General features: G+C 48.6%; 2 protein-coding genes across 4 annotated transcripts in view; both read left to right on the forward strand.

Annotated features, from left to right (window-relative positions):
• Positions 1 to 2526, forward strand: part of LOC121841505 (upstream-binding protein 1-like) — a 37067-nt gene extending 34541 nt beyond the window's left edge. For both annotated transcript variants that reach the window (XM_042310370.1, XM_042310371.1), the window contains exon 17: positions 725 to 2526. In XM_042310370.1, coding sequence (XP_042166304.1) covers positions 725 to 783 — 59 coding nt within the window. In that variant the 3' untranslated portion in view covers positions 784 to 2526. The remainder of the gene's footprint in view (positions 1 to 724) is intronic.
• Positions 2527 to 19508: 16982 nt separating this feature from the next.
• Positions 19509 to 26379, forward strand: part of LOC112238132 (programmed cell death 6-interacting protein) — a 35929-nt gene continuing 29058 nt past the window's right edge. For both annotated transcript variants that reach the window (XM_042310368.1, XM_042310369.1), the window contains exons 1-3: positions 19509 to 19847; positions 24733 to 24787; positions 24959 to 25028. In XM_042310368.1, the coding sequence (XP_042166302.1) occupies positions 19642 to 19847; positions 24733 to 24787; positions 24959 to 25028 (331 nt within the window). In that variant the 5' untranslated portion in view covers positions 19509 to 19641. The remainder of the gene's footprint in view (positions 19848 to 24732; positions 24788 to 24958; positions 25029 to 26379) is intronic.

Here is a 26379-nt window from a genome sequence, read left to right on the forward strand (position 1 = left end):
TCTCTCTCTCGCTCCATCTCTCTCTCTCTCTCTCTCGCTCCATCTCTCTCTCTCTCTCTCGCTCCATCTCTCTCTCTCGCTCGCTCCATCTCTCTCTCTCCATCTCGCTCCATCTCTCTCTCTCTCTCTCGCTCCATCTCTCTCTCTCTCTCTCGCTCCATCTCTCTCTCTCTCTCTCGCTCCATCTCTCTCTCTCTCTCTCGCTCCATCTCTCTCTCTCTCTCGCTCCATCTCTCTCTCTCTCTCTCGCTCCATCTCTCTCTCTCTCTCGCTCCATCTCTCGCTCCATCTCTCCATCTCTCTCTCTCGCTCCATCTCTCTCTCTCTCGCTCCATCTCTCTCTCTCTCGCTCCATCTCTCTCTCTCTCGCTCCATCTCTCTCTCTCTCGCTCCATCTCTCTCTCTCTCGCTCCATCTCTCTCGCTCCATCTCTCTCGCTCCATCTCTCTCGCTCCATCTCTCTCTCGCTCCATCTCTCTCGCTCCATCTCTCTCGCTCCTCTCTCTCTCTCTCGCTCCTCTCTCGCTCCTCTCTCTCTCTCTCTCGCTCTCTCTCTCTCTCTCGCTCCATCTCGTCTCTCTCGCTCCATCTCTCTCTCTCTCTCGCTCCATCTCTCTCTCTCTCCTCCGTCTCTCTCTCTCGCTCCGTCTCTCTCTCTCTCTCGCTCCATCTTGCTCTCTCTCTCGCTCCATCTCGCTCTCTCTCTCGGTCTGTTTCTCTACAGATGAAACGGGGGAGGGGCTCCACCAAATGGGGGAGGGACTTCACCTGGTTTTGAAGTAGCGATAGAGGATGACATCACTCAACACTCCTCCCTCTGTGTGGAGGGGAGCAGCCTCCATCCCTCCTTCCATCCCTTCCGCTCTCCTATCGTTCAGATTGCCGTGTCTAAGGCAGACGGACAGAGATACTGAACTGCGGCCTTGTTAATGTTAGAATCTGACCGGGCGTGATCACTGTTTCATATTGAAAACACTATTACTGGGGGGGACGACTTTGTTTATTCTTAAATGTTTTTATTGTTGTACGAGAGGAGGGAGGCTGCCCCCCCCCACAGAGAGAGTCATATAGAGGAGGGAGACTGCCCCCTCCACACACAGAGAGAGTCATATTGGAGGGAGGCTGCCCCCCACACACAGAGAGTCATATAGAGGAGGGAGGCTGCCCCCACACACAGAGGGTCATATAGAGGAGGGAGGCTGCCCCCACACACAGAGAGAGTCATATAGAGGAGGGAGGCTGCCCCCCCACACAGAGAGTCATATAGAGGAGGCTGCCCCCCACACAGAGAGTCATATAGAGGGGGAGGCTGCCCCCACACAGAGAGTCATATAGAGGAGGAGGCTGCCCCCCCACAGAGAGTCATATAGAGGGGGAGGCTGCCCCCCACACAGAGAGTCATATAGAGGGGGAGGCTGCCCCCACACAGAGAGTCATATAGAGGAGGGAGGCTGCCCCCACACAGAGAGTCATATAGAGGGGGAGGCTGCCCCCCACACAGTCATATAGAGGAGAGGAGGGAAGCTGCCCCCACAGAGAGAGAGTCATATAGAGGAGAGGAGGGAGGCTGCCCCCCCCACACAGAGAGTCATATAGAGGAGAGGAGGGAGGCTGCCCCCCCACAGAGAGAGAGTCATATAGAGGAGAGGGGGGAGGCTGCCTCCCCACACAGAGAGTCATATAGAGGAGAGGAGGGAGGCTGCCCCCCCACACAGAGAGTCATATAGAGGAGAGGGGGGAGGCTGCCCCCCCACACAGAGAGAGTCATATAGAGGAGGGGAGGGAGACTGCTCCCCCACACAGAGAGAGTCATATAGAGGAGAGGGGGGAGGCTGCTCCCCCACAGAGGGAGTCATATAGAGGAGGGAGTTTCAGACAGACAGAACCCAGCCGCTTGTGTCTCATTCGCTCTGACCTGAGACTCGACCACACCCACTTTCACAGAAGCAGAGCTGGCGACTAACGAAACCAGAAAAGACTATCTAGATCACGCCGGCCCCGATGTGAACCTTCTGATCTGTTCTCATTCTACAACTAGTGAGTCCTCTTAGCCAATCAAGTGGATCGATGGAGCTGTTGCACTGTAACAGAATGCCATCAGGGCCCTGTTCTGGTCCGCGTATCGTATGAATCAGGTCTAATACCATAATATACCCCAGCCTATTTCAGAGCAGGACCGGCCGTCTCCACTGAAGACCCTGCCTGAGCATCATGGGAACTTCTTTCACTTCACTCAAGTCTCTTCAGTCTCATTTTTTTTGTTACTGTCGCTTTTATGGTTTTTAGTTTTTTTCTTTTGACTAAGACAGTTTGTTTGTTTGGCTGTTGGTGTAAGATGAGATGTCTCGGGTGCCATACTTCACACTGTTCGCTAGGCTCAGTTCGATTTTTCACACACAGATGGACGCTCGGACACACACTGACCCTAATAGACTATTGACATGGAGAGAGGGTGAGGCGGAAGAGTCTCTAGACTATTGACATGGAGAGGAGGATGCGTCTCTAGACTATTGAGATGGAGAGGGGGTGAGGAGGATGCGTCTCTAGACTATTGAGATGGAGAGGGGGTGAGGAGGATGCGTCTCTAGACTATTGACATGGAGAGGAGGATGCGTCTCTAGACTATTGACATGGAGAGGAGGATGCGTCTCTAGACTATTGACATGGTGAGGAGGATGCGTCTCTAGACTATTGAGATGGAGAGGAGGATGCGTCTCTAGACTATTGACATGGAGAGGAGGATGCGTCTCTAGACTATTGAGATGGAGAGGGGGTGAGGAGGATGCGTCTCTAGACTATTGACATGGAGAGAGGGTGAGGAGGATGCGTCTCTAGACTATTGACATGGAGAGGGGGTGAGGAGGAGGCGTCTCTAGACTATTGACATGGAGAGAGGGTGAGGAGGATGCGTCTCTAGACTATTGACATGGAGAGGAGGATGCGTCTCTAGACTATTGACATGGAGAGGGGAGGAGGAGGATGCGTCTCTAGACTATTGACATGGAGAGGGTGAGGAGGATGCGTCTCTAGACTATTGACATGGAGAGGGGTGAGGAGGATGCGTCTCTAGACTATTGACATGGAGAGGAGGTGAGGAGGATGCGTCTCTAGACTATTGACATGGAGAGGGGGTGAGGAGGAGGCGTCTCTAGACTATTGACATGGAGAGGGGGTGAGGAGGATGCGTCTCTAGACTATTGACATGGAGAGGGGTGAGGAGGATGCGTCTCTAGACTATTGACATGGAGAGGGGGTGAGGAGGATGCGTCTCTAGACTATTGACATGGAGAGGGGGTGAGGAGGATGCGTCTCTAGACTATTGACATGGAGAGGGGGTGAGGAGGATGCGTCTCTAGACTATTGACATGGAGAGGAGGTGAGGAGGATGCGTCTCTAGACTATTGAGATACAGTCCCTAGTCGGTGCAAGGGGGGCAGGGTAACATAAATAAACACACAGAAATGGACCAAACTGGTTAGGGATGAAGGTGACCTAAGAACAAGGTTGTGTGTCTTGAGAGTGAAACCAGGGCTCATCCAAGGCGTGGCCTTCCTTCACCCCTGACAGGATGGGATGGAAACCCTGTATGTGTTCTCAGGTCTGTTCGCTGGCCGTAGTTAGTCGTTGACTACTGGCAGTGTGTGTGTGTGTGTGTGTGCGCGCGTGTGTGTGTGTGTTTATTGTTGCAGAAACTAACCTGGTTTGATCATGTCAGTTGTTATCACTGCTTTTGTTTGTGGCTTAGTTTGCCTTTTAGTCAAGAGAATGAGGTTGGGAGGAAGGTTTTATTTGATTTTGTCCGAAAATAAATGTAGCCCAGTCCTTTAAAAATAAATCCCCCAAATAAAAAAAACCTGTACTGAAAACCACCAAGTCCAACTTGATGTAGTTTGTAGTTTTGGAGCCACACCCTTCATGACTCCTGAGAGAAATAAAGTGTTAATGTTGAGTTGGAACGGAACCTGGCAGCTACTTCAACACCAGGAAGTGAGAAGCACAGGGCCTGTTCAAGAGGTCCTTACAGAACGTTCAGGTAGAAATGTGTGGTGTTGAACGGATGTGATTGGCTGTCTGAATTCCTATTCTATTTCTATATGCAATGTTCGGAACATTTCACATCACTGAGAATACACCCCCATCTCTACAGACCCTGGGTCACATCACTGAGAATACACCCCCATCTCTACAGACCCTGGGTCACATCACTGAGAATACACCCCCATCTCTACAGACCCTGGGTCACATCACTGAGAATACACCCCCATCTCTACAGACCCTGGGTCACATCACTGAGAATACACCCCCATCTCTACAGACCCTGGGTCACATCACTGAGAATACACCCCCATCTCTACAGACCCTGGGTCGCATCACTGAGAATACACCCCCATCTCTACAGACCCTGGGTCGCATCACTGAGAATACACCCCCATCTCTACAGACCCTGGGTCACATCACTGAGAATACACCCCCATCTCTACAGACCCTGGGTCACATCACTGAGAATACACCCCCATCTCTACAGACCCTGGGTCGCATCACTGAGAATACACCCCATCTCTACAGACCCTGGGTCGCATCACTGAGAATACACCCCCATCTCTACAGACCCTGGGTCTCACTGAGAATACACCCCCATCTCTACAGACCCTGGGTCGCATCACTGAGAATACACCCCCATCTCTACAGACTGGGTCACATCACTGAGAATACACCCCCATCTCTACAGACCCTGGGTCGCATCACTGAGAATACACCCCCATCTCTACAGACCCTGGGTCACATCACTGAGAATACACCCCCATCTCTACAGACCCTGGGTCTCCTCCATCTCTACAGACCCTGGGTCTCCTCCATCTCTACAGACCCTGGGTCTCCTCCATCTCTACAGACCCTGGGTCTCCTCCATCTCTACAGACCCTGGGTCTCCTCCATCTCTACAGACCCTGGGTCTCCTCCATCTCTACAGACCTGGTCTCCTCCATCTCTACAGACCCTGGGTCTCCTCCATCTCTACAGACCCTGGGTCTCCTCCATCTCTACAGACCCTGGGTCTCCTCCATCTCTACAGACCCTGGGTCTCCTCCATCTCTACAGACCCTGGGTCTCCTCCATCTCTACAGACCCTGGGTCTCCTCCATCTCTACAGACCCTGGGTCTCCTCCATCTCTACAGACCCTGGGTCTCCTCCATCTCTACAGACCCTGGGTCTCCTCCATCTCTACAGACCCTGGGTCTCCTCCATCTCTACAGACCCTGGGTCTCCTCCATCTCTACAGACCCTGGGTCTCCCATCTCTACAGACCCTGGGTCTCCTCCATCTCTACAGACCCTGGGTCTCCTCCATCTCTACAGACCCTGGGTCTCCTCCATCTCTACAGACCCTGGGTCTCCTCCATCTCTACAGACCCTGGGTCTCCTCCATCTCTACAGACCCTGGGTCTCCTCCATCTCTACAGACCCTGGGTCTCCTCCATCTCTACAGACCCTGGGTCTCCTCCCCGTCTCTACAGACCCTGGGTCTCCTCCGTCTCTACAGACCCTGGGTCTCCTCCGTCTCTACAGACCCTGGGTCTCCTCCGTCTCTACAGACCCTGGGTCTCCTCCGTCTCTACAGACCCTGGGTCTCCTCCGTCTCTACAGACCCTGGGTCTCCTCCGTCTCTACAGACCCTGGGTCTCCTCCGTCTCTACAGACCCTGGGTCTCCTCCGTCTCTACAGACCCTGGGTCTCCTCCGTCTCTACAGACCCTGGGTCTCCTCCGTCTCTACAGACCCTGGGTCTCCTCCATCTCTACAGACCCTGGGTCTCCTCCATCTCTACAGACCCTGGGTCTCCTCCGTCTCTACAGACCCTGGGTCTCCTCCATCTCTACAGACCCTGGGTCTCCTCCATCTCTACAGACCCTGGGTCTCCTCCATCTCTACAGACCCTGGGTCTCCTCCATCTCTACAGACCCTGGGTCTCCTCCATCTCTACAGACCCTGGGTCTCCTCCATCTAGTCTACCATTTTCTTTCTTGTTCATTCCTTGGTATTTGATTGGTTGGCACGAGTCCCGTGAAAAGGAGCTGTGGTACTCTGGGTGAATGAGGAAAAGGTGGCGAGGGTGTTTTTACCACCGGGTGTGGCGGTTCAAGCACATTGCCAAACTCAATCAAGAGTCCTGTCGTTCCGAGATGAAACGAACTCCAGCTTGTTTCTCTCCGTGAAAAAGGAGACGACTCACAGAAACCTGAACTCTACACTTCTTCCTGCTCTAGGACTTGAGAAGAACAGCCTGAGAGGAATCACAGTTCGAAGTTAGACAATAACATGTGCAGAAAAGGGGCTTATAAAGACCTGTGTCCCTGTCCTAGTTCTACCTGAGTTCCCTGTCCTAGTTCTACCTAAGTTCCCTGTTCCCTGTCCTAGTTCTACCTGAGTTCCCTGTTCCCTGTCCTAGTTCTACCTGAGTTCCCTGTTCCCTGTCCTAGTTCTACCTGAGTTCCCTGTCCTAGTTCTACCTGAGTTCCCTGTTCCCTTTCCTAGTTCTACCTGAGTTCCCTGTCCTAGTTCTACCTGAGTCCCTGTCCTAGTTCTGCCTGAGTCCCCTGTCCTAGTTCTGCCTGAGTCCCCTGTCCTAGTTCTACCTGAGGTCCCTGTCCTATTCTGCCTGAGTCCCCTGTCCTGGTTCTACCTGAGTCCCTGTCCTGGTTCTGCCTGGTCCCTGTCCTAGTTCTGCCTGAGTCCCTGTCCTAGTTCTGCCTGAGTCCCTGTCCTAGTTCTACCTGAGTCCCCTGTCCTGGTTCTACCTGAGTCCCTGTCCTAGTTCTGCCTGACCCTGTCCTGGTTCTGCCTGGGTCCCCTGTCCTAGTTCTGCCTGAGTCCCCTGTCCTAGTTCTACCTGAGTCCCTGTCCTAGTTCTAGAGTCCCTGTCCTAGTTCTACCTGAGTCCCTGTCCTAGTTCTACCTGAGTCCCCTGTCCTAGTTCTGTTTGAGTCCCTGTCCTAGTTCTACCTGAGTCCCTGTCCTAGTTCTACCTGAGTCCCCTGTCCTAGTTCTACCTGAGTCCCTGTCCTAGTTCTGCCTGAGTCCCCTGTCTAGTTCTACCTGAGTCCCTGTCCTGGTTCTACCTGAGTCCCCTGTCCTAGTTCTACCTGAGTCCCTGTCCTGGTTCTGCCTGAGTCCCCTGTCCTAGTTCTACCTGGGTCCCCTGTCCTGGTTCTGCCTGAGTCCCCTGTCCTGGTTCTACCTGAGTCCCTGTCCTAGTTCTGCCTGAGTCCCCTGTCCTGGTTCTACCTGAGTCCCCTGTCCTAGTTCTACCTGGTCCCTGTCCTAGTTCTACCTGAGTCCCTGTCCTAGTTCTACCTGAGTCCCCTGTCCTGTTCTACCTGGTTCCCTGTCCTAGTTCTACCTGAGTCCCCTGTCCTAGTTCTACCTGAGTCCCCTGTCCTAGTTCTACCTGAGTCCCTGTCCTAGTTCTACCTGAGTCCCCTGTCCTAGTTCTACCTGAGTCCCTGTCCTAGTTCTACCTGAGTCCCCTGTCCTAGTTCTACCTGAGTCCCCTGTCCTAGTTCTACCTGAGTCCCCTGTCCTAGTTCTACCTGAGTCCCTGTCCTAGTTCTACCTGAGTCCCCTGTCCTAGTTCTACCTGAGTCCCCTGTCCAGTTCTGCCTGAGTCCCCTGCCCTAGTTCTGCCTGGGTCCCTCTGCCCTAGTTCTACCTGAGTCCCTGCCCTAGTTCTGCCTGAGTCCCCTGCCCTAGTTCTACCTGAGTCCCCTGCCCTAGTTCTACCTGAGTCCCCTGCCCTAGTTCTACCTGGGTCCCTGCCCTAGTTCTACCTGAGTCCCCTGCCCTAGTTCTACCTGAGTCCCCTGCCCTAGTTCTACCTGAGTCCCCTGCCCTAGTTCTACCTGTCCCTGCCCTAGTTCTACCTGAGTCCCCTGCCCTAGTTCTACCTGAGTCCCCTGCCCTAGTTCTGCCTGACCCCTGCCCTAGTTCTACCTGAGTCCCCTGCCCTAGTTCTACCTGAGTCCCTGCCCTAGTTCTTGAGTCCCCTGCCCTAGTTCTACCTGAGTCCCCTGCCCTAGTTCTGCCTGAGTCCCCTGCCCTAGTTCTACCTGAGTCCCCTGCCCTAGTTCTACCTGAGTCCCCTGCCCTAGTTCTACCTGAGTCCCTGCCCTAGTTCTACCTGGAGTCCCCTGCCCTAGTTCTACCTGGTCCCCTGCCCTAGTTCTACCTGAGTCCCCTGCCCTAGTTCTACCTGAGTCCCTGCCCTAGTTCTACCTGAGTCCCCTGCCCTAGTTCTACCTGAGTCCCCTGCCCTGGTTCTGCCTGGGTCCCCTGCCCTAGTTCTACCTGAGTCCCCTGCCCTAGTTCTGCCTGAGTCCCCTGCCCTAGTTCTACCTGAGTCCCCTGCCCTAGTTCTACCTGAGTCCCTGCCCTAGTTCTACCTGAGTCCCCTGCCCTAGTTCTACCTGAGTCCCCTGCCTAGTTCTACCTGAGTCCCCTGCCCTAGTTCTACCTGAGTCCCCTGCCCTAGTTCTACCTGAGTCCCTGCCCTAGTTCTACCTGAGTCCCTGCCCTAGTTCTGCCTGAGTCCCTGCCCTAGTTCTACCTGAGTCCCCTGCCCTAGTTCTACCTGAGTCCCCTGCCCTAGTTCTACCTGAGTCCCCTGCCCTAGTTCTACCTGAGTCCCCTGCCCTAGTTCTACCTGAGTCCCCTGCCCTAGTTCTACCTGAGTCCCCTGCCCTAGTTCTACCTGAGTCCCCTGCCCTAGTTCTACCTGAGTCCCCTGCCCTAGTTCTACCTGAGTCCCCTGCCCTAGTTCTACCTGAGTCCCTGCCCTAGTTCTACTGAGTCCCCTGCCCTAGTTCTGCCTGAGTCCCTGCCCTAGTTCTACCTGAGTCCCCTGCCCTAGTTCTACCTGAGTCCCCTGCCCTAGTTCTACCTGAGTCCCCTGCCCTAGTTCTACCTGAGTCCCCTGCCCTAGTTCTACCTGAGTCCCCTGCCCTAGTTCTACCTGAGTCCCCTGCCCTAGTTCTACCTGAGTCCCCTGCCCTAGTTCTACCTGAGTCCCCTGCCCTAGTTCTACCTGAGTCCCCTGCCCTAGTTCTACCTGAGTCCCCTGCCCTAGTTCTACCTGAGTCCCCTGCCCTAGTTCTACCTGAGTCCCCTGCCCTAGTTCTACCTGAGTCCCCTGCCCTAGTTCTACCTGAGTCCCCTGCCCTAGTTCTGTGAGTCCCCTGCCCTAGTTCTACCTGAGTCCCCTGCCCTAGTTCTACCTGAGTCCCCTGCCCTAGTTCTACCTGAGTCCCCTGCCCTAGTTCTACCTGAGTCCCCTGCCCTAGTTCTACCTGAGTCCCCTGCCCTAGTTCTACCTGAGTCCCCTGCCCTAGTTCTACCTGAGTCCCCTGCCCTAGTTCTACCTGAGTCCCCTGCCCTAGTTCTACCTGAGTCCCCTGCCCTAGTTCTACCTGAGTCCCCTGCCCTAGTTCTACCTGAGTCCCCTGCCCTAGTTCTACCTGAGTCCCCTGCCCTAGTTCTACCTGAGTCCCCTGTTCCCTGAGTCCCCTGCCCTAGTTCTACCTGAGTCCCCTGCCCTAGTTCTACCTGAGTCCCCTGCCCTAGTTCTACCTGAGTCCCCTGCCCTAGTTCTACCTGAGTCCCCTGCCCTAGTTCTACCTGAGTCCCCTGCCCTAGTTCTACCTGAGTCCCCTGCCTAGTTCTACCTGAGTCCCCTGCCCTAGTTCTACCTGAGTCCCCTGCCCCTAGTTCTACCTGAGTCCCCTGCCCTAGTTCTACCTGAGTCCCTGCCCTAGTTCTACCTGTCCCCTGCCTAGTTCTACCTGAGTCCCCTGCCCTAGTTCTACCTGAGTCCCCTGCCCTAGTTCTACCTGAGTCCCCTGCCCTAGTTCTACCTGAGTCCCCTGCCCTAGTTCTACTGAGTCCCCTGCCCTAGTTCTACCTGAGTCCCCTGCCCTAGTTCTACCTGAGTCCCCTGTCCTAGTTCTACCTGAGTCCCCTGTCCTAGTTCTACCTGAGTCCCCTGTCCTGTGTTCTACCTGAGTCCTGTCTCTCTGTGTTCTGTCCTGTGTTCTGTCTCTCTGTGTTCTGTCTCTCTGTGTTCTGTCTCTCTGTGTTCTGTGTCTCTGTGTTCTGTGTGTTCTGTCTCTCTGTGTTCTGTCTCTGTGTTCTGTGTCTCTGTGTTCTGTCTCTCTGTGTTCTGTCCCTCTGTGTTCTGTCCCTCTGTGTTCTGTCCCTCTGTGTTCTGTCCCTCTGTGTTCCCTGTCCGTGTTCTGTCTCTCTGTGTTCTGTCTCTCTGTGTTCTGTCTCTCTGTGTTCTGTCTCTCTGTGTTCTGTCTCTGTGTTCTGTCTCTCTGTGTTCTCTCTCTGTGTTCTGTCTCTCTGTGTTCTGTCTCTGTGTTCTGTCTCTCTGTGTTCTGTCCCTCTGTGTTCTGTGTCTCTGTGTTCTGTCCTCTGTGTTCTGTGTCTCTGTGTTCTGTCCCTCTGTGTTCTGTGTCTCTGTGTTCTGTCCCTCTGTGTTCTGTGTCTCTGTGTTCTGTCCTCTGTGTTCTGTGTCTCTGTGTTCTGTCCTCTGTGTTCTGTCCTCTGTGTTCTGTCTCTGTGTTCTGTTCTGTGTTCTCTCTGTTTCTCTCTCTGTGTTCTCTCTGTGTTCTCTCTCTCTCTGTGTTCTCTCTCTGTGTTCCTCTCTCTCTGTTCTCTCTCTCTCTCTCTGTGTTCCCTCTCTCTCTGTGTTCCCTCCCTCTCTCTCTCTGTGTTCCTCTCTCTCTCTCTCTCTCTGTGTTCCCTCTCTCTCTCTGTGTTCCTCTCTCTCTCTCTCTGTGTTCCCTCTCTCTCTCTCTCTGTTCCCTCTCTCTCTCTGTGTTCCCTCTCTCTCTCTCTGTGTTCCCTCTCTCTCTCTCTGTGTTCCCTCTCTCTCTCTCTCTCTGTGTTCCCTCTCTCTCTCTCTGTGTTCCCTCTCTCTGTGTTCCCTCTCTCTCTCTCTGTGTTCTCTCTCTCTCTGTGTTCTCTCTCTCTCTCTGTGTGTTCCCTGTCTCTCTCTGTGTTCCCTGACTCTGTGTAGGTGAGGTCATGATCACTGTTTCTGTACAGCCGACAGTCAAACTGAAGATGCAAACACGTCTGCTGAAAATAAAGTTATTTCGTAAAGATGGTCTGTGTTGTTTATGATAAGGGCCACATACCATAACCACGCTATGAATAACATCACAAATTGTATATGAAACGTGAATAGATTTATTTTAAATAAATTTGTGATGTTCTAACTAAAAGCCCTAAATGTTTACATATCATAGCATGAAGAAATGAATCCCTTTGATGTTAAATACTGGTTTACCTAGTTCAAAGTATTCAATCCCCTTTCCACATGTTGTTGCGTTCAAGCCTGAATTTAAAATGGATTATATTGAAATGTGTCACGAGCCCTACACACAATACTAACCTAAATGACCTGTGGCCTGTACAGAATAAACATGTCAAAACTTGCATCCTGTTTGCAATGAGGCACTGAGTACCACTCTAAATATTTAAGTATCTTGGTGGCTGCATCATGTTATGGGTATGCTTGTCATCAGCAACCACTAGGGATTTTTTTGGGGGGGGGGGGAATAAATGGAATAGAGCTAAGCACAGGCAAAATCTGCTTTCCACCAGACACTGGGAGACAAATTCACTGTTCGGTAGGACAAAAACACAAAGCCAAATATACACTGGAGTTGGTTACCGAGACGATATTGAATGCTCCTGATTGGCCTAGTTACAGTTTTGACTTAAATTGTCATAAATCTATGGAAAGACCTGAAAATCACTGTCTAGCAATGATCAACAACCAACTTGACTGAGTACTTATGTAAATGAGATATTTGATTTGATTTCTGTATTTAAATTTTCAATAAATTAGCAAACATGTCTAAAAACATGTTTTCACTTTGTCATTATGGGATATTGTGATGTCATTATGGGGTATTGTATGTCAGATGGGTGTGAAAAAAAAATCTAATCAATGTTGATTTCAGGCTGTAACACAACAAAATGTGGAATAAATCCAGCTGTCTAATAATCTACATACAGCGAAGGACCAGGAAATGTCACAATGCAGACAGAGTGGAAGGGTAAGAGACATTTTAATACCATTTGGACAAGATCAGGACAAAGGATGCATGTCAGCGTGAACACTGAGCAAAAACATGCAACAATTTCAAAAGATTAGAGTTAATATCAGGAAATGTAAATAAATTCATTAAGTCCTGATCTATGGAATACAGATGGGTTCGGTTGGTTACAGAAATCTTTTATTTTTTTAAGATAGGGGCGTGGATCAGAAAACCAGTCAGTATCTGGGTGTGACCACCATTTTCCTCATGCAGCGCGACACATCTTCTTCGCGTAGAGTTGTGGAACGCTGTCCCACTACTCTATTACAGAATTTGACAACATTTTGACTATGGAGAATCTCCCCCCACATCTCATTGGTTGAATCTCTATATAATCCTCACATAATGTTTCACACGTAATGTATAATATGTAGCCTACGGCAGGTGATCCAATATCTCATTCTTTTTTTTCTTATTGTATGTTTGTATATATAATTATTTTTTTGTGACGCTCGTCTGTCCTATCTTTTCACTTTTGTTTTGAATGTTCTTAATCAGAAAATTCAAAAATAAAATATTTAAATAAAACATTTTTTTTTACATGAACTTGTTTCCTTAATATTTGTTTATGACTTAAATGTTTTTATTGTAGTGCTTTGAGTTCTGTAAATGACTCATTTAACATCTGCCAGCTGTCCAATTTAATTGATATGTTGAGTGTACATGACAATATTCCTAGGAAATCAGGGCAACAACGTTACCCAAACAATAGCATTACTTTCATTTACAGTATACAACTTCATTCTTACAAATGTATGGAGCTATCACTGAGCCAAAGCAAAGCAGCAGCTGCGGATAAAGTACTTTAGAGAAATTAATCATGGAAAATATGCGAGACATTCAATTTACATCAACTGTAACTCTTACAATTGTCATAGCAACAGAGCTGATTGGAATGTGTTGCTGTGCAGCTCATACAAACGGAAACAGTAAAAACAAGGACAAGATAGAAACAGTAATATTTGATCTCAGGGGCCTCTGTACATACGTGTGACAATGGCTAATCAGGATAGTATTGTCCTCCCTGAACTGCCTGTGAGAGAAGCTACTAAATGATTGAGACAGTCCTTGTGTCCTCAAGGTGAGATGATGAAGATGCTCCCCTTGGGGGAGGGAGCGTTGCCACTGGTGACCAGGAAATACTCCGCCTTCCACTCCTATAACACTCGTCAGGTCATGATGGAAATGTAACGGATGTGAAACGGCTAGCTTAGTTAGCGGTGGTGCTAATAGTGTTTCAATCGGTGACGTCACTTGCTCTGAGACCTTGAAGTAGTAGTTCCCCTTGCTCTGCAAGGGCCGTGGCTTTTGTGGAGCGATGGGTAACGATGCTTCGATGGGTGACTGTTGTTGTGTGCAGAGGGGCCCTGGTTCGCGCCCGGGTCGGGGCGAAGGCACGGTCTAAAGTTATACTGTTACAAACTTAGGGGCCAGTGGTCTAAGGTGAGAGGAGAGTAGATGTAGGGAAAGACTAACGTCACCTTTCTGCATGTCCCCTACCAATGGACGGTCCTCGGTCCCATGGAACATTCCTAATAGTCTGTACAGTGCATTATGAAAGCATTCAGACCCATTGACTTTATCCACCTTTGGTTTAAAATCGGGAGAGAAGGGCCTTGTTTTTTGCTCTGACATGCACTGTCAACTGTGGGACCTTTATATAGACAGGTGTGTGTCTTTCCAAATCATGTCCAATCACTTGAATTTACCACAGATGGACTCCGATCAAGGTTGTGGAAACGGTACAACAGTCTGCCTCCACACACCAACCCCTCCAGAGAGGACAGACATGACAACAGTCTGCCTCCACACACCAACCCCTCCAGAGAGGACAGACATTACAACAGTCTGCCTCCACACACCAACCCCTCCAGAGAGGACAGACATTACAACAGTCTGCCTCCACACACCAACCCCTCCAGAGAGGACAGACATTACAACAGTCTGCCTCCACACACCAACCCCTCCAGAGAGGACAGACATTACAACAGTCTGCCTCCACACACCAACCCCTCCAGAGAGGACAGACATTACAACAGTCTGCCTCCACACACCCCTCCAGACAGACCAACAGTCTGCCTCCAGAGAGGACAGACATTACAACAGTCTGCCTCCACACACCAACCCCTCCAGAGAGGACAGACATTACAACAGTCTGCCTCCACACCACCCAACAGTCTGCCTCCAGAGAGGACAGACATTACAACAGTCTGCCTCCACACACCAACCCCTCCAGAGAGGACAGACATCCAGAGAGGGACAGACATTACAACAGTCTGCCTCCACACACCAACCCCTCCAGAGAGGACAGACATTACAACAGTCTGCCTCCACACAGTCCCTCCAGAGAGGACAGACATTACAACAGTCTGCCAGAGAGGACAGACATTACAACAGTCTGCCTCCACACACCAACCCCTCCAGAGAGGACAGACATTACAACAGTCTGCCTCCACACACCAACCCCTCCAGAGAGGACAGACATTACAACAGTCTGCCTCCACACACCAACCCCTCTAGAGAGGACAGACATTACAACAGTCTGCCTCCACACACCAACCCTCTAGAGAGGACAGACATTACAACAGTCTGCCTCCACAGTCTGCCTCCACACACCAACCCCTCCAGAGAGGACAGACATTACAACAGTCTGCCTCCACACACCAACCCCTCCAGAGAGGACAGACATTACAACAGTCTGCCTCCACACACCAACCCCTCCAGAGAGGACAGACATTACAACAGTCTGCCTCCACACACACACACATTAGAACCTTCAGATATATACCCACTAATCGAGCACATTGCGAAACAGTCCCACACATTAAGCCTTATGTGAAATGACATCTGTGCTCATCCGTTCCTGTGTTTCACCTACAGGAAGTGGTCTATCTCCTGCAGCAGCTCCATGTCTATGGATCGTTACCTACAGGAAGTGGTCTATCTGCTGCTGCAGCTCCATGTCTATGGATCATTACCTACAGGAAGTGGTCTTTCTCCTGCTGCAGCTCCATGTCTATGGATCGTTACCTACAGGAAGTGGTCTATCTGCTGCAGCAGCTCCATGTCTATGGATCGTTACCTACAGGAAGTGGTCTTTCTGCTGCTGCAGCTCCATGTCTATGGATCATTACCTACAGGAAGTGGTCTTTCTCCTGCTGCAGCTCCATGTCTATGGACTGTTACCTACAGGAAGTGGTCTATCTGCTACAGCAACTCCATGTCTACAGATGTGCTCTACTGAACATGAGTGATGTGAAGGATTGAAACTCGATATCCAGCGTCTCTATGGAGAATGAAAATTAGAGTCAACTGCAAAGCCAATTTTAGTTATTCTCACATTACACACTGTCCCCGTCTCTCCCTAGAGAAACATTTCATTATACTTCAGTATGTAGAGCCATACCATGCAAGGCAGTGAAGGGCAAACAGTGTTGTGCCTGCCTGTATGGGTAGTGTTACTGTCAATACTGCCAGTTTCAATCTGCACCCAGTAGTGCAGGTGTAGAGGTAACTGTACCTATTGCTCTACAGAGAGTATACTCACCACATTCCTTTAATCTCTGCCATTATTAGGTGGAAGTGTTACGTTCCCCAGCGAGAAGCCCAAAATGGTCACTCAAACAGAAGGGGGAACGACCAGTCACTGACAACAACCAAAACCAAACAGCTGGGGTTCTGAAAGACTACTGTCCACTGAAAGTTGGCTAGTAAGAACTGGGACCTAAATGACACCTACCGTGAGCAGCCACTAAATTTGCCCGAACAAAATAAAAAATAACACCAAAATTAAAGACAGGAAGCAAACCAAAATGTGGCACAAAACCCCCCCCCAGGCAAGATCATATAAAATACTGTTTTACAGTCATCAAATAGGGCACATCAACTAAAGTTGTTAACCCTCCACATCTCATAAGACAACTGGAGTTCTGGGCCAGCGCAGGTGAAACTCCTTCCCACTAACGAGATGACAAACCAAGGCAGGTGTAACACATACTGACTAACGAGTTGACCCCAATTTGTGGGCCCCAAATCGCTAATGTTTTTTCATTGTTGCCTCCTAATCAGGAACTGATTTAGACCTGGGACAACAGGTGGGTGCAATTAATTATCAGGTAGACCAGAAAACCAGCAGGCTCAGGACCTTGTAGGGTAAGAGTTGAATACCCCTGACCTATAATTAGGTTCCTACACCTATAGACAATTGCTGCTAATGAATTCATACTCATCTGATGACAGTTAGAGGGTGATGGTCAAACTTGGTACAGTATGTCACTGTATACTGTTAGCACTGAAGCGGTGTGCCCTAGTATGAAGTCCACTGTGTGCAGCTCACCCTGCACTGACATAAATAACATGAGCATGTCTACTTCTGCTAAACTTACCAGTAAAAGCAATGAAAACAAGCAAGCATCCCAGAAAAGTGATAAAAACTAGCCAACATTAACATATGTAGCTTAAGAAACATGAAATAAATAATTAGCTAGTAACAGATGACATTAATGTTCTGACAATCTCTGAAATTCACTAAGATAATACCTTTGATGATACAGTGGTAGTAATAAATGGATATAACATCTACAGAAAAGACAAATGCCAAAGGTGGAGGTGTTGTCGTTTATATTCAGAACCACAATCCTGTAAAGCTTAGAGATGATCTAATGTTAAATAATGTTGAAGCAATATGGTTACAGGTTCATCTGCCTCCCCTAAAGCCCATTCTGGTGGGAAGCCGCTATAGACCACCAAGTGCTAACAGTCAGTATCTGGATAACGTGTGAAATGCTTGATAATGTATGTGATATCAACAGAGAGGTGTATTTTCTGGGTGATTTTAATATTGACTGGCTTTCATAAAGCTGCCCACTCAAGACAAAGCTTCAAACTGTAACTAGTCCTAGCAACCTGGTTCAGGTTATCAGTCAACCTACCAGGGTAGTTACAAACAGCACAGGAACGAAATCATCCACATGTATTAATCACATATTTACTAATGCTGCAGAAATGTGCTTTAAAGCAGTATCCAAGGTATGATCTTGCTCATTGTGAAATTTTTTGATTATGTGTGTATTGTTTTTTATTCCTAGGTATTATTGTATCGTTTTAACTACAAACACAAGCATTTCGCTGCACCTGCAGTAATACCTGCAAATCTGTGTACGTGACCAACAAACTTTGATTTGATTTAAATGCACGCCCATATTTTTTTTGTGGGGGAGGGGGGTGTGACTAGGCATGTTTTTGTCCTTTCCGATTACATAAAATAGAATTTGATTATGTACACTGAACAGAAATATAAAACGCAACATACAACAATTTCAAAGATTTTACTGAGTTACAGTTTATATAAGGAAATCAGTCAATTGAAATAAAACGAATTAGGCCCTGACCTATGGATTTCACATGACTAGGAATACAGATATGTGTCGGTTGTTAACAGATAGCTTTAAAAAAAGGTAGAAAACCAGTCAGTGTCTAGTGTGACCACCATTTGCCTCATGCAGCGTGACACATCTTCGCATAGAGTTGATCAGGCTGTTGATTGTGCCCTGTGGAATGTTGTCCCACTTCTCTTCAATGGCTGTGTGAAGTTGCTGAATATTGTCGAACACGTCGATCCAGAGCATTCCAAACATGCTCAACAGGTGACATGTCTGGTGAGTATGCAGGCCATGGTTATGACGCCAAACAGCAGTCAGGTCAAGACCCTGGTGAGGACCACGAGCAGATGAGCTTCCCTGAGTTGGTTTCTGGAAGTTTGTGCAGAAATTCCTTGGGTTGTGCAAACCCACAGTTTCATCAGCTGTCTGGGTGGCTGGTCTCCGACCATCCCTCAGTTTCATCAGCTGTCTGGGTGGCTGGTCTCCGACCATCCTACAGTTTCATCAGCTGTCTGGGTGGCTGGTCTCCGACCATCCCTCAGTTTCATCAGCTGTCTGGGTGGCTGGTCTCCGACCATCCCTCAGTTTCATCAGCTGTCTGGGTGGCTGGTCTCCGACCATCCCTCAGTTTCATCAGCTGTCTGGGTGGCTGGTCTCCACCATCCCTCAGTTTCATCAGCTGTCTGGGTGGCTGGTCTCCGACCATCCCTCAGTTTCATCAGCTGTCTGGGTGGCTGGTCTCCGACCATCCCTCAGTGAAGAAGCTGTCTGGGTGGCTGGTCTCCGACCATCCCTCAGTGAATAAGCTGGATGTGGAGTTCCTGGGCTGGCATGGTTACATGTGGTCTGTGGTTGTGAAGCCGGTTGGACGTACTGCCAAATTCTCTAAAACAATGTTAGAGGCGGCTTATGGTAGAGAAATTAAGATTGAATTATCTGGCAACAGTTCTGGTGGTCATTCCTGCAGTCAGTATGCCAATTTCACACTCCCTCAAAACTTGGGACATCTGTGACATTGTGTTGTTTGACAAAACTGCACATTTCATTGTTCCAAGCACAAGGTTCACCTGTGTAATGATCATGCTGTTTAATCAGTTTCTTGATATGCCACACCTGTCATGGGGATGGATTATCTTGGCAAATGGGAAATCCTCACTAACAGGGATGTCAACAAATTTGTGCCCAAAATGTGAGAGAAATAAGCTTTTTGTGTGTATGGAATATTTCTGGGATCTTTTATTTCAGCTCATGAAACCAACACTACATGTTTCGGTCATATTTTTGTTCAGTACAAGTATATTTGAGTGTATCCTGTCCAGTGGTTTAAAGTATTACTTAAGTGTTTTTTTAGGGGCATCTGTACTTTACTTTTTATATTTTTGACAACTTTGACTTCACTACATTCCTAAAGATTTATTTTTATTTTTACTCCATACATTTTCCCTGACACCCAAAAGTTCTCGTTACATTTTAAATGCTTAGCAGGACAGAAAATGGCCCAATTCACACACTTATCAAGAGAACATCCCTGGTCATCCTTAAGGCCTCTGATCTGGCGGACTCACTAAACACAAATGCTTTGTTTGTAAATGATGTCTGAGTGTTGGAGTGTGCCTCTGGCTATCCATTCGTTTGAAAAACAAGAAAATGATGCCATCTGGTTTACTTAATGTAAGGAATTTTAAATTATTCATAATTTCACTTTTGATACTTATGTCTATTTTAGCAATTATATTTACATTTGATACTTAAGTATATTTAAAATCAAATCCTTTTACACTTTTGCTCAAGTAGTATTTTACTGGGTGACTTTCACTTGAGTCATTTTTTATTAAGGCATCTTTACTTACACTCAAGTATAACAACAATTGGGTATTTTTTCCACCACTGGTGCTGTCTATCTGGGTCAGAGAAATCATGAGAACCTTTCTCCCATCTTTCCCTTAATGCGTCTGCGCAACTTTCTGTGCGTCAACGTCACCTGTTTCACAGCAATATCCAGGAAGTGAGTCGCCGCTTGTTGTTATTGTTCAATTGATAGCTAGCTAGCAGGCTTGTTAACACAGATTTTTTTTTGTTGCTGTTCATTTTCGTGGTCCGAAAATGGCGACTTTTATTTCTGTCCCGTTAAAGAAGTCGTCTGAAGTAGATCTAGTTAAACCACTTTCGAAATTCGTCACGGCGACATACCCAGCGGCTGAGGAGCAAGCGGACTACATCCGATCCGTGGAGGAGTTGAACAAGCTGCGCAAGAGTGCTCTGGGGAGGCCGCTCGACAAACACGAAAGCTCACTGGAAATCCTCCTGAGGTTAGAAAGACTGCCAGACTCGAGTAGCTAGTTTAGGTTCGCTAGTCTGCTAACTCCAGCTAGCTGCTTAACCTGTGTAGAAATGGCTAGGCTTGATGCTAACTAACTGGATTGCCGCACCCTGAAATTCTCGGATGCGGTTTTTCCCCTTTAGAGTCATGTGTTTGTCAATGCGTTAACTTGTCATAAATTGTTAATCGTTGTCAATTTGATGTCTTAATTCCTCAACAACGAGTTCCCCGTGTGAAATGAACTTGCTGTCAATTGGCTTAAGTAACGTAGTTCGCAATGTTGCTTAGCTAACTTTCCTGGTAGCCAAGTCGAGGAGATTAACAGTTGCAATTAGTTCATTTCCCAGCTGGCGTCCTTGTCCGTTTGACCAGCCGCAATATCATATTTCAAGGTGTCATTGTCAAATTCTGCCAAATCATGAGACCCAGGAAGGGTGGGAATAATTAGTTGAACTTTCCAACAGGAATCTGTTCCAAAAGCTTCGTAAATAACAAGGACGCCAACAAACAATTTATACAAAGTAGCACCATCAATTCACCCTGTAAACTAGCTGCCGAATAGGCATCAACTCACAAAATGTAATGAAGTAGCCCACTCCCTGTCCGGTATCTTATTCTGCCGCTATACAACGTTGTTTGTTGGCAACCTTGTTATTTACGAAGTTTTTGGAACAGATTCCAGAATTAATGAATTAATGTTAGTTTCAGAAGAGTTATGTGTGGATGGTTTCAGGAGGGCTACCTCCTATGCCACTATAGCTTCTTGAAAGATACTCATCTGAAACAAGTTTTAGGTGGAGGGATGCAATATTACCATTCAGAATATACATTGTGTGTGGCTGTATTGATCTGCGTTATCTGTGTGTGTATGTAGATATAATATAGTCCCTTGCCTCTGCTCTGGTTTAGCTGAATAATACCGATCTCATCTTTAAAAAGAATACCCCAACCCACACTATGATGTGTTAGGAATGTTTTGCATAGCGCTCCATGGAGGAAACAGTAAAGGAGGTTTGTTAACCAAATAGCAGTCCTGTCTTTGACTCTAGTCCCCTGTGACGTTACAGACTCTGTTCTCCGGTCCCCTGTGACGTTACAGACTCTGTTCTCCGGTCCCCTGTGACGTTACAGACTCTGTTCTCCGGTCCCCTGTGACGTTACAGACTCTGTTCTCCGGTCCCCTGTGACGTTACAGACTCTGTTCTCCAGTCCCCTGTGACGTTACAGACTCTGTTCCCCGGTCCCCTGTGACGTTACCTCTGACTTTCTATCCTCTCTGGTTTTCTACCCAGTGATGTATTCTATAAAGTACTAGTGACGTCAGCATGGTTTAAGACCAGTGTTTCTCAACCCAGTTCCTCCTGTACCCCTAACAGTACACGGCTTCAAATTTGATTTGTCACATGCGCCGAATACAACCTTACTGTTAAACGCTTACTGACAAGCCCTTAACCAACAACAAGCCCTTACAGTTGTAAGAAAGGCTATATACAGGGGGGCAACTGAGTCAATGTGTGTGGGGGGCAACTGAGTCAATGTGTGTGGGGGGCAACTGAGTCAATGTGTGGGGGGCAACTGAGTCAATGTGTGTGGGGGCAACTGAGTCAATGTGGGGGGAGTAGCGGTACTGAGTCAATGTGGGGGGTGGAGTAGCGGTACTGAGTCAATGGGGGGTACTGAGTCAATGTGGGGGGAGTAGCGGTACTGAGTCAATGTGGGGGTAGCGGTACTGAGTCAATGGGGGGAGTAGCGGTACTGAGTCAATGGGGGTACTGAGTCAATGGGGGAGTAGCGGTACTGAGTCAATGTGGGGGGAGTACTGAGTCAATGTGGGGGAGTACTGAGTCAATGTGGGGGAGTACTGAGTCAATGTGGGGGGAGTACTGAGTCAATGTGGGGGAGTACTGAGTCAATGTGGGGGAGTACTGAGTCAATGTGGGGGGAGTACTGAGTCAATGTGGGGGGGTACTGAGTCAATGTGGGGGAGTACTGAGTCAATGTGGGGGGAGTACTGAGTCAATGTGGGGGGAGTACTGAGTCAATGTGGGGGGAGTACTGAGTCAATGTGGTGGGGGGAGTACTGAGTCAATGTGGGGGGAGTACTGAGTCAATGTGGGGGGAGTACTGAGTCAATGTGGGGGGAGTAGCGGTACTGAGTCAATGTGCGGGGGAGTAGCGGTACTGAGTCAATGTGCGGGGGGAGTAGCGGTACTGAGACATTGTGGGGGGAGTAGCGGTACTGAGTCAATGTGCGGGGGAGTAGCGGTACTGAGTCAATGTGCGGGGGAGTAGCGGTACTGAGTCAATGTGCGGGGGGGAGTAGCGGTACTGAGTCAATGTGCGGGGGGGGTAGCGGTACTGAGTCAATGTGGGGGGAGTACTGAGTCAATGTGGGGGAGTAGCGGTACTGAGTCAATGGGGGAGTACTGAGACAATGTGGGGGAGTAGCGGTACTGAGTCAATGTGCGGGGGGAGTAGCGGTACTGAGTCAGTGCGGGGGAGTAGCGGTACTAAGTCAGTGCGGGGGGGAGTAGCGGTACTGAGTCAGTGCGGGGGGGAGTAGCGGTACTGAGTCAGTGCGGGGGAGTAGCGGTACTGAGTCAATGTGGGGGAGTACTGAGTCAATGTGGGGGGGGTAGCGGTACTGAGTCAATGTGGGGGACTGAGTCAATGTGGGGGGAGTAGCGGTACTGAGTCAATGTGGGGGGAGTAGCAGTACTGAGTCAGTGGGGGAGTAGCGGTACTGAGTCAGTGGGGGTAGTAGCGGTACTGAGTCAGTGGGGGTAGTAGCGGTACTGAGTCAATGTGGGGGAGTAGTGGTACTGAGTCAATGTGGGGGAGTAGCGGTACTGAGTCAATGTGGGGGAGTAGCGGTACTGAGTCAATGTGCGAGAGGGGAGTAGTGGTACTGAGTCAATGTGCGAGAGGGGGGTACAGGTCAGACAAGGTAATTGAGCTAATATGTACATCTAGGGTTGTAGCCATTAACAAGCACACTTCATTCAACTCATTGAGGACTTGATGATTAGTTGACAACTATATACTTTGCTTCCCTGTATGGAGTCAAATGACTCGTAGTTTACCCTGGTATTGTCCACAGAGCATTATATAATCTCATCTCATATGTATATACTGGACTCGACACCATCTACTGCATCTTGCCAAAGCTGTTCTTTACCATCACTCATTCATATATCTTTACGTATATATTCTTTATCCCTTTACACTTGTGTGTGTATATAAGGTTGTTGTGGAATTGTGAGGTTAGATTACTCGTTGGTTATTACTGCATTGTCAGAACTAGAAGCACAAGCTCCACAAGCTAGAGAAACGTGATTAATGTTAGCATAGGCGTGCTAGCTTACAGGGTGGTGTAGGGCCATGCTATCGCTAGCCTATATTAGCATTCTGGTTGCGCTCTACACTGCTCGTAGGCACCTACGAGGGGATTGTTAGCATTGGAGCCTCTCCTTGGCTCTTAGCTAATGACCCATGTGCCAGGTAGCTATGGCAACGATCCCTTTCACAGCCCTGCAGGCAGACAGCCAACTAGTCGCTAGCATTCCTGGCTGGGATGAAATTCCAAACTGGAAATATAAATATAATGTTTTTCATCACATACTTGAGAGTACTCAATTGGCACTTTATTCCAACTCCCGGTGTAATGGAACCAGTGGAAATTGATCAGAAAATACAAACCCTGTGTACATGTACGTAGTTTGGTCGCTTAGCATGACAACTTTAGTGTAACCGTGGTAATCATTGTTTGTGCCTAAAACTCTTCAGCGCTCCCCTTTTCCTCCCCGCTCCCCACCTCTGTTTTCCTCCTCTCCCCACCTCTGTTTTCCTCCTCTCCCCACCTCTGTTTTCCCTCCTCTCCCCACCTCTGTTTTCCCTCCTCTCCCCACCTCTGTTTTCCCTCCTCTCCCCACCTCTGTTTTCCCTCCTCTCCCCACCTCTGTTTTCCCTCCTCTCCCCACCTCTGTTTTCCCTCCTCTCCCCACCTCTGTTTTCCCTCCTCTCCCCACCTCTGTTTTCCCTCCTCTCCCCACCTCTGTTTTCCCTCCTCTCCCCACCTCTGTTTTCCCTCCTCTCCCCACCTCTGTTTTCCCTCCTCTCCCCACCTCTGTTTTCCCTCCTCTCCCCACCTCTGTTTTCCCTCCTCTCCCCACCTCTGTTTTTCCCTCCTCTCCCCACCTCTGTTTTTCCCTCCTCTCCCCACCTCTGTTTTCCCTCCTCTCCCCACCTCTGTTTTCCCTCCTCTCCCCACCTCTGTTTCCCTCCTCTCCCCACCTCTGTTTTCCCTCCTCTCCCCCACCTCTGTTTTCCCTCCTCTCCCCACCTCTGTTTTCCCTCCTCTCCCCACCTCTGTTTTCCCTCCTCTCCCCACCTCTGTTTTCCTCCTTTCCCCACCTGTCTTCCTCCTTTCCCCACCTCTGTTTTCCTCCTTTCCCCACCTGTCTTCCTCCTTTCCCATTCTCAGACTGCACTTCTGCTAGTACCACTCCTTCCTCTCCTTCCTCTCTGTCCTCTTTTCAAGGGGTTATTCCTGACCTGAGTCAGCTGCAGTACCAGTAGAACACCAACTGTAGTACATAGGGATTTCCCCAGTCACAACTCTGTCTTTCACTCTGATGTCAATCCTTAGAATAGAATGTTCCAGATCACGGTAGCAGATAACTGAAGAATATTACCACACCGGTGTTTATCTGAAGAGTGACAGTCGCCCCACTCTCTGACTCACTGTCATGTGTCTCTGAGCCAAAGCAGCTTCCCCAACACACTGTCATTAGTCAATAACACAGTACACACACTTCTCTCTTTTCTGATTGGTCCAAAAAATAAAAAAGTGTGTTCTCTCCCTTCTCTTGTAGGTACTATGACCAGCTGTGTGCTGTGGAGCCCAAGTTCCCCTTCTCTGAAAACCAGGTAGATTACAACCTTCCATCCACTCAATGCTGGGGGGGGGGGTGGGGTGCACAACAACAGTACAATAGAAAACTACACTACAGTGTCTGTCTGCAGAGAATCACGTCACACATGAACCACTAGTCAATAATAACAGGTGATCATGTTGCTAATCTCTCTGTCTTCCTGCAGCTGTGTCTAACCTTCACATGGAAAGATGCCTTTGATAAAGGCTCACTGTTCGGGGGCTCAGTCAAACTAGGTAGGCTACAGACACATTCAGGCCTCTGGGCATGGTTAGTTCTAGCAGATGTATGAGGAAGTCCTATTGCATGCTGGGTGTTTTTCTCCTTGTCTTTTTTTTAACGTAACTGATTTATTTCCTGTATATAGTCTGTGTGTTGCACACGACAGCCCAGCTCTGTCTCTCACCCCTCACACACACACACACACATACAGTGACCAATGTTCCCTCTAAGTTGCCGTGCAGCTCCTCTGGGAAAATATCAGCACAAGGAGAGAAGCACGAGATTGAACTTCACTCAACTTTCTAGAGTTTTTCCCCATTAGTTAACACTATCAACATTCTAGAGTTTTCCCCCATTAGTTGACACTATCAACGTTCTAGAGTTTTCCCCCATTAGTTAACACTATCAACATTCTAGAGTTTTCCCCCATTAGTTAACACTATCAACGTTCTAGAGTTTTCCCCATTAGTTAACACTATCAACATTCTAGAGTTTTCCCCCATTAGTTAACACTATCAACATTCTAGTTTTTCCCCATTAGTTAACACTATCAACATTCTAGTTTTTCCCCATTAGTTAACACTATCAACGTTTCCCTTTACTGTGGGAATTGTGATCGAATCAACGCAAATATTAACCACTTTCAATGCAACATATCGAAACAAAACTATCAAGAGATTTTGTTGTAGGCAGAACACATCGCTGTAGGATTCTATTGCTCACGACTCAGAGCTCTACTCTACCTCGGTGCGGCATAACCAATCAGAGATCTACCTCGGTGCGGCATAACCAATCAGATCTGCTCTACCTCTGTAGATCATTAGTAGTCAACAATAGGGGAGTGATTTACTTCCAACAAAAACATGTACATTTCTAGACATCTTTGAAAAGCGAGTCAGGTAAAGGTCTTAAAGGGGCAGTGTTGTGTTCTGAGACAGGCTTGAATAAGCTAAGTAGCCAACAGGCAGAGGGTAAAATAATTTGCCTGATTCTCTGTAATAATGGGAATAATAATGAATTGTTTTGTTTTGTTAAGTGGTTTCTTGCATCAAACAACACATTTTCATTCTCCTCCTTGTCTGAAAGACAAGTGGAACAACAGGTTCATGTCAAGCCCTGCATGTGTTTTTTAAGTCTCACACATTGGCTGCTACTGTAGGCTGAATGATAGAACAGGTACTTCCGTGTTAAAATGTTATGGGATGGATTTTCTCCATTGTTTTTGATGGTAGGCCGCGCTCTGGTAGGCCGCGCTCTGCTAGGCCGCGCTCTGCTAGGCCGCGCTCTGCTAGGCCGACATTATGATCAAATAGCCACAGTAGTCTACTTGACCACTTAAAACTAACTTAAAGCGGATACAGCCTC

Source organism: Oncorhynchus tshawytscha, linkage group LG31 (assembly GCF_018296145.1).
Source record: "Oncorhynchus tshawytscha isolate Ot180627B linkage group LG31, Otsh_v2.0, whole genome shotgun sequence".
In the NCBI taxonomy this organism is placed as follows: Eukaryota; Metazoa; Chordata; class Actinopteri; order Salmoniformes; family Salmonidae; genus Oncorhynchus; species Oncorhynchus tshawytscha.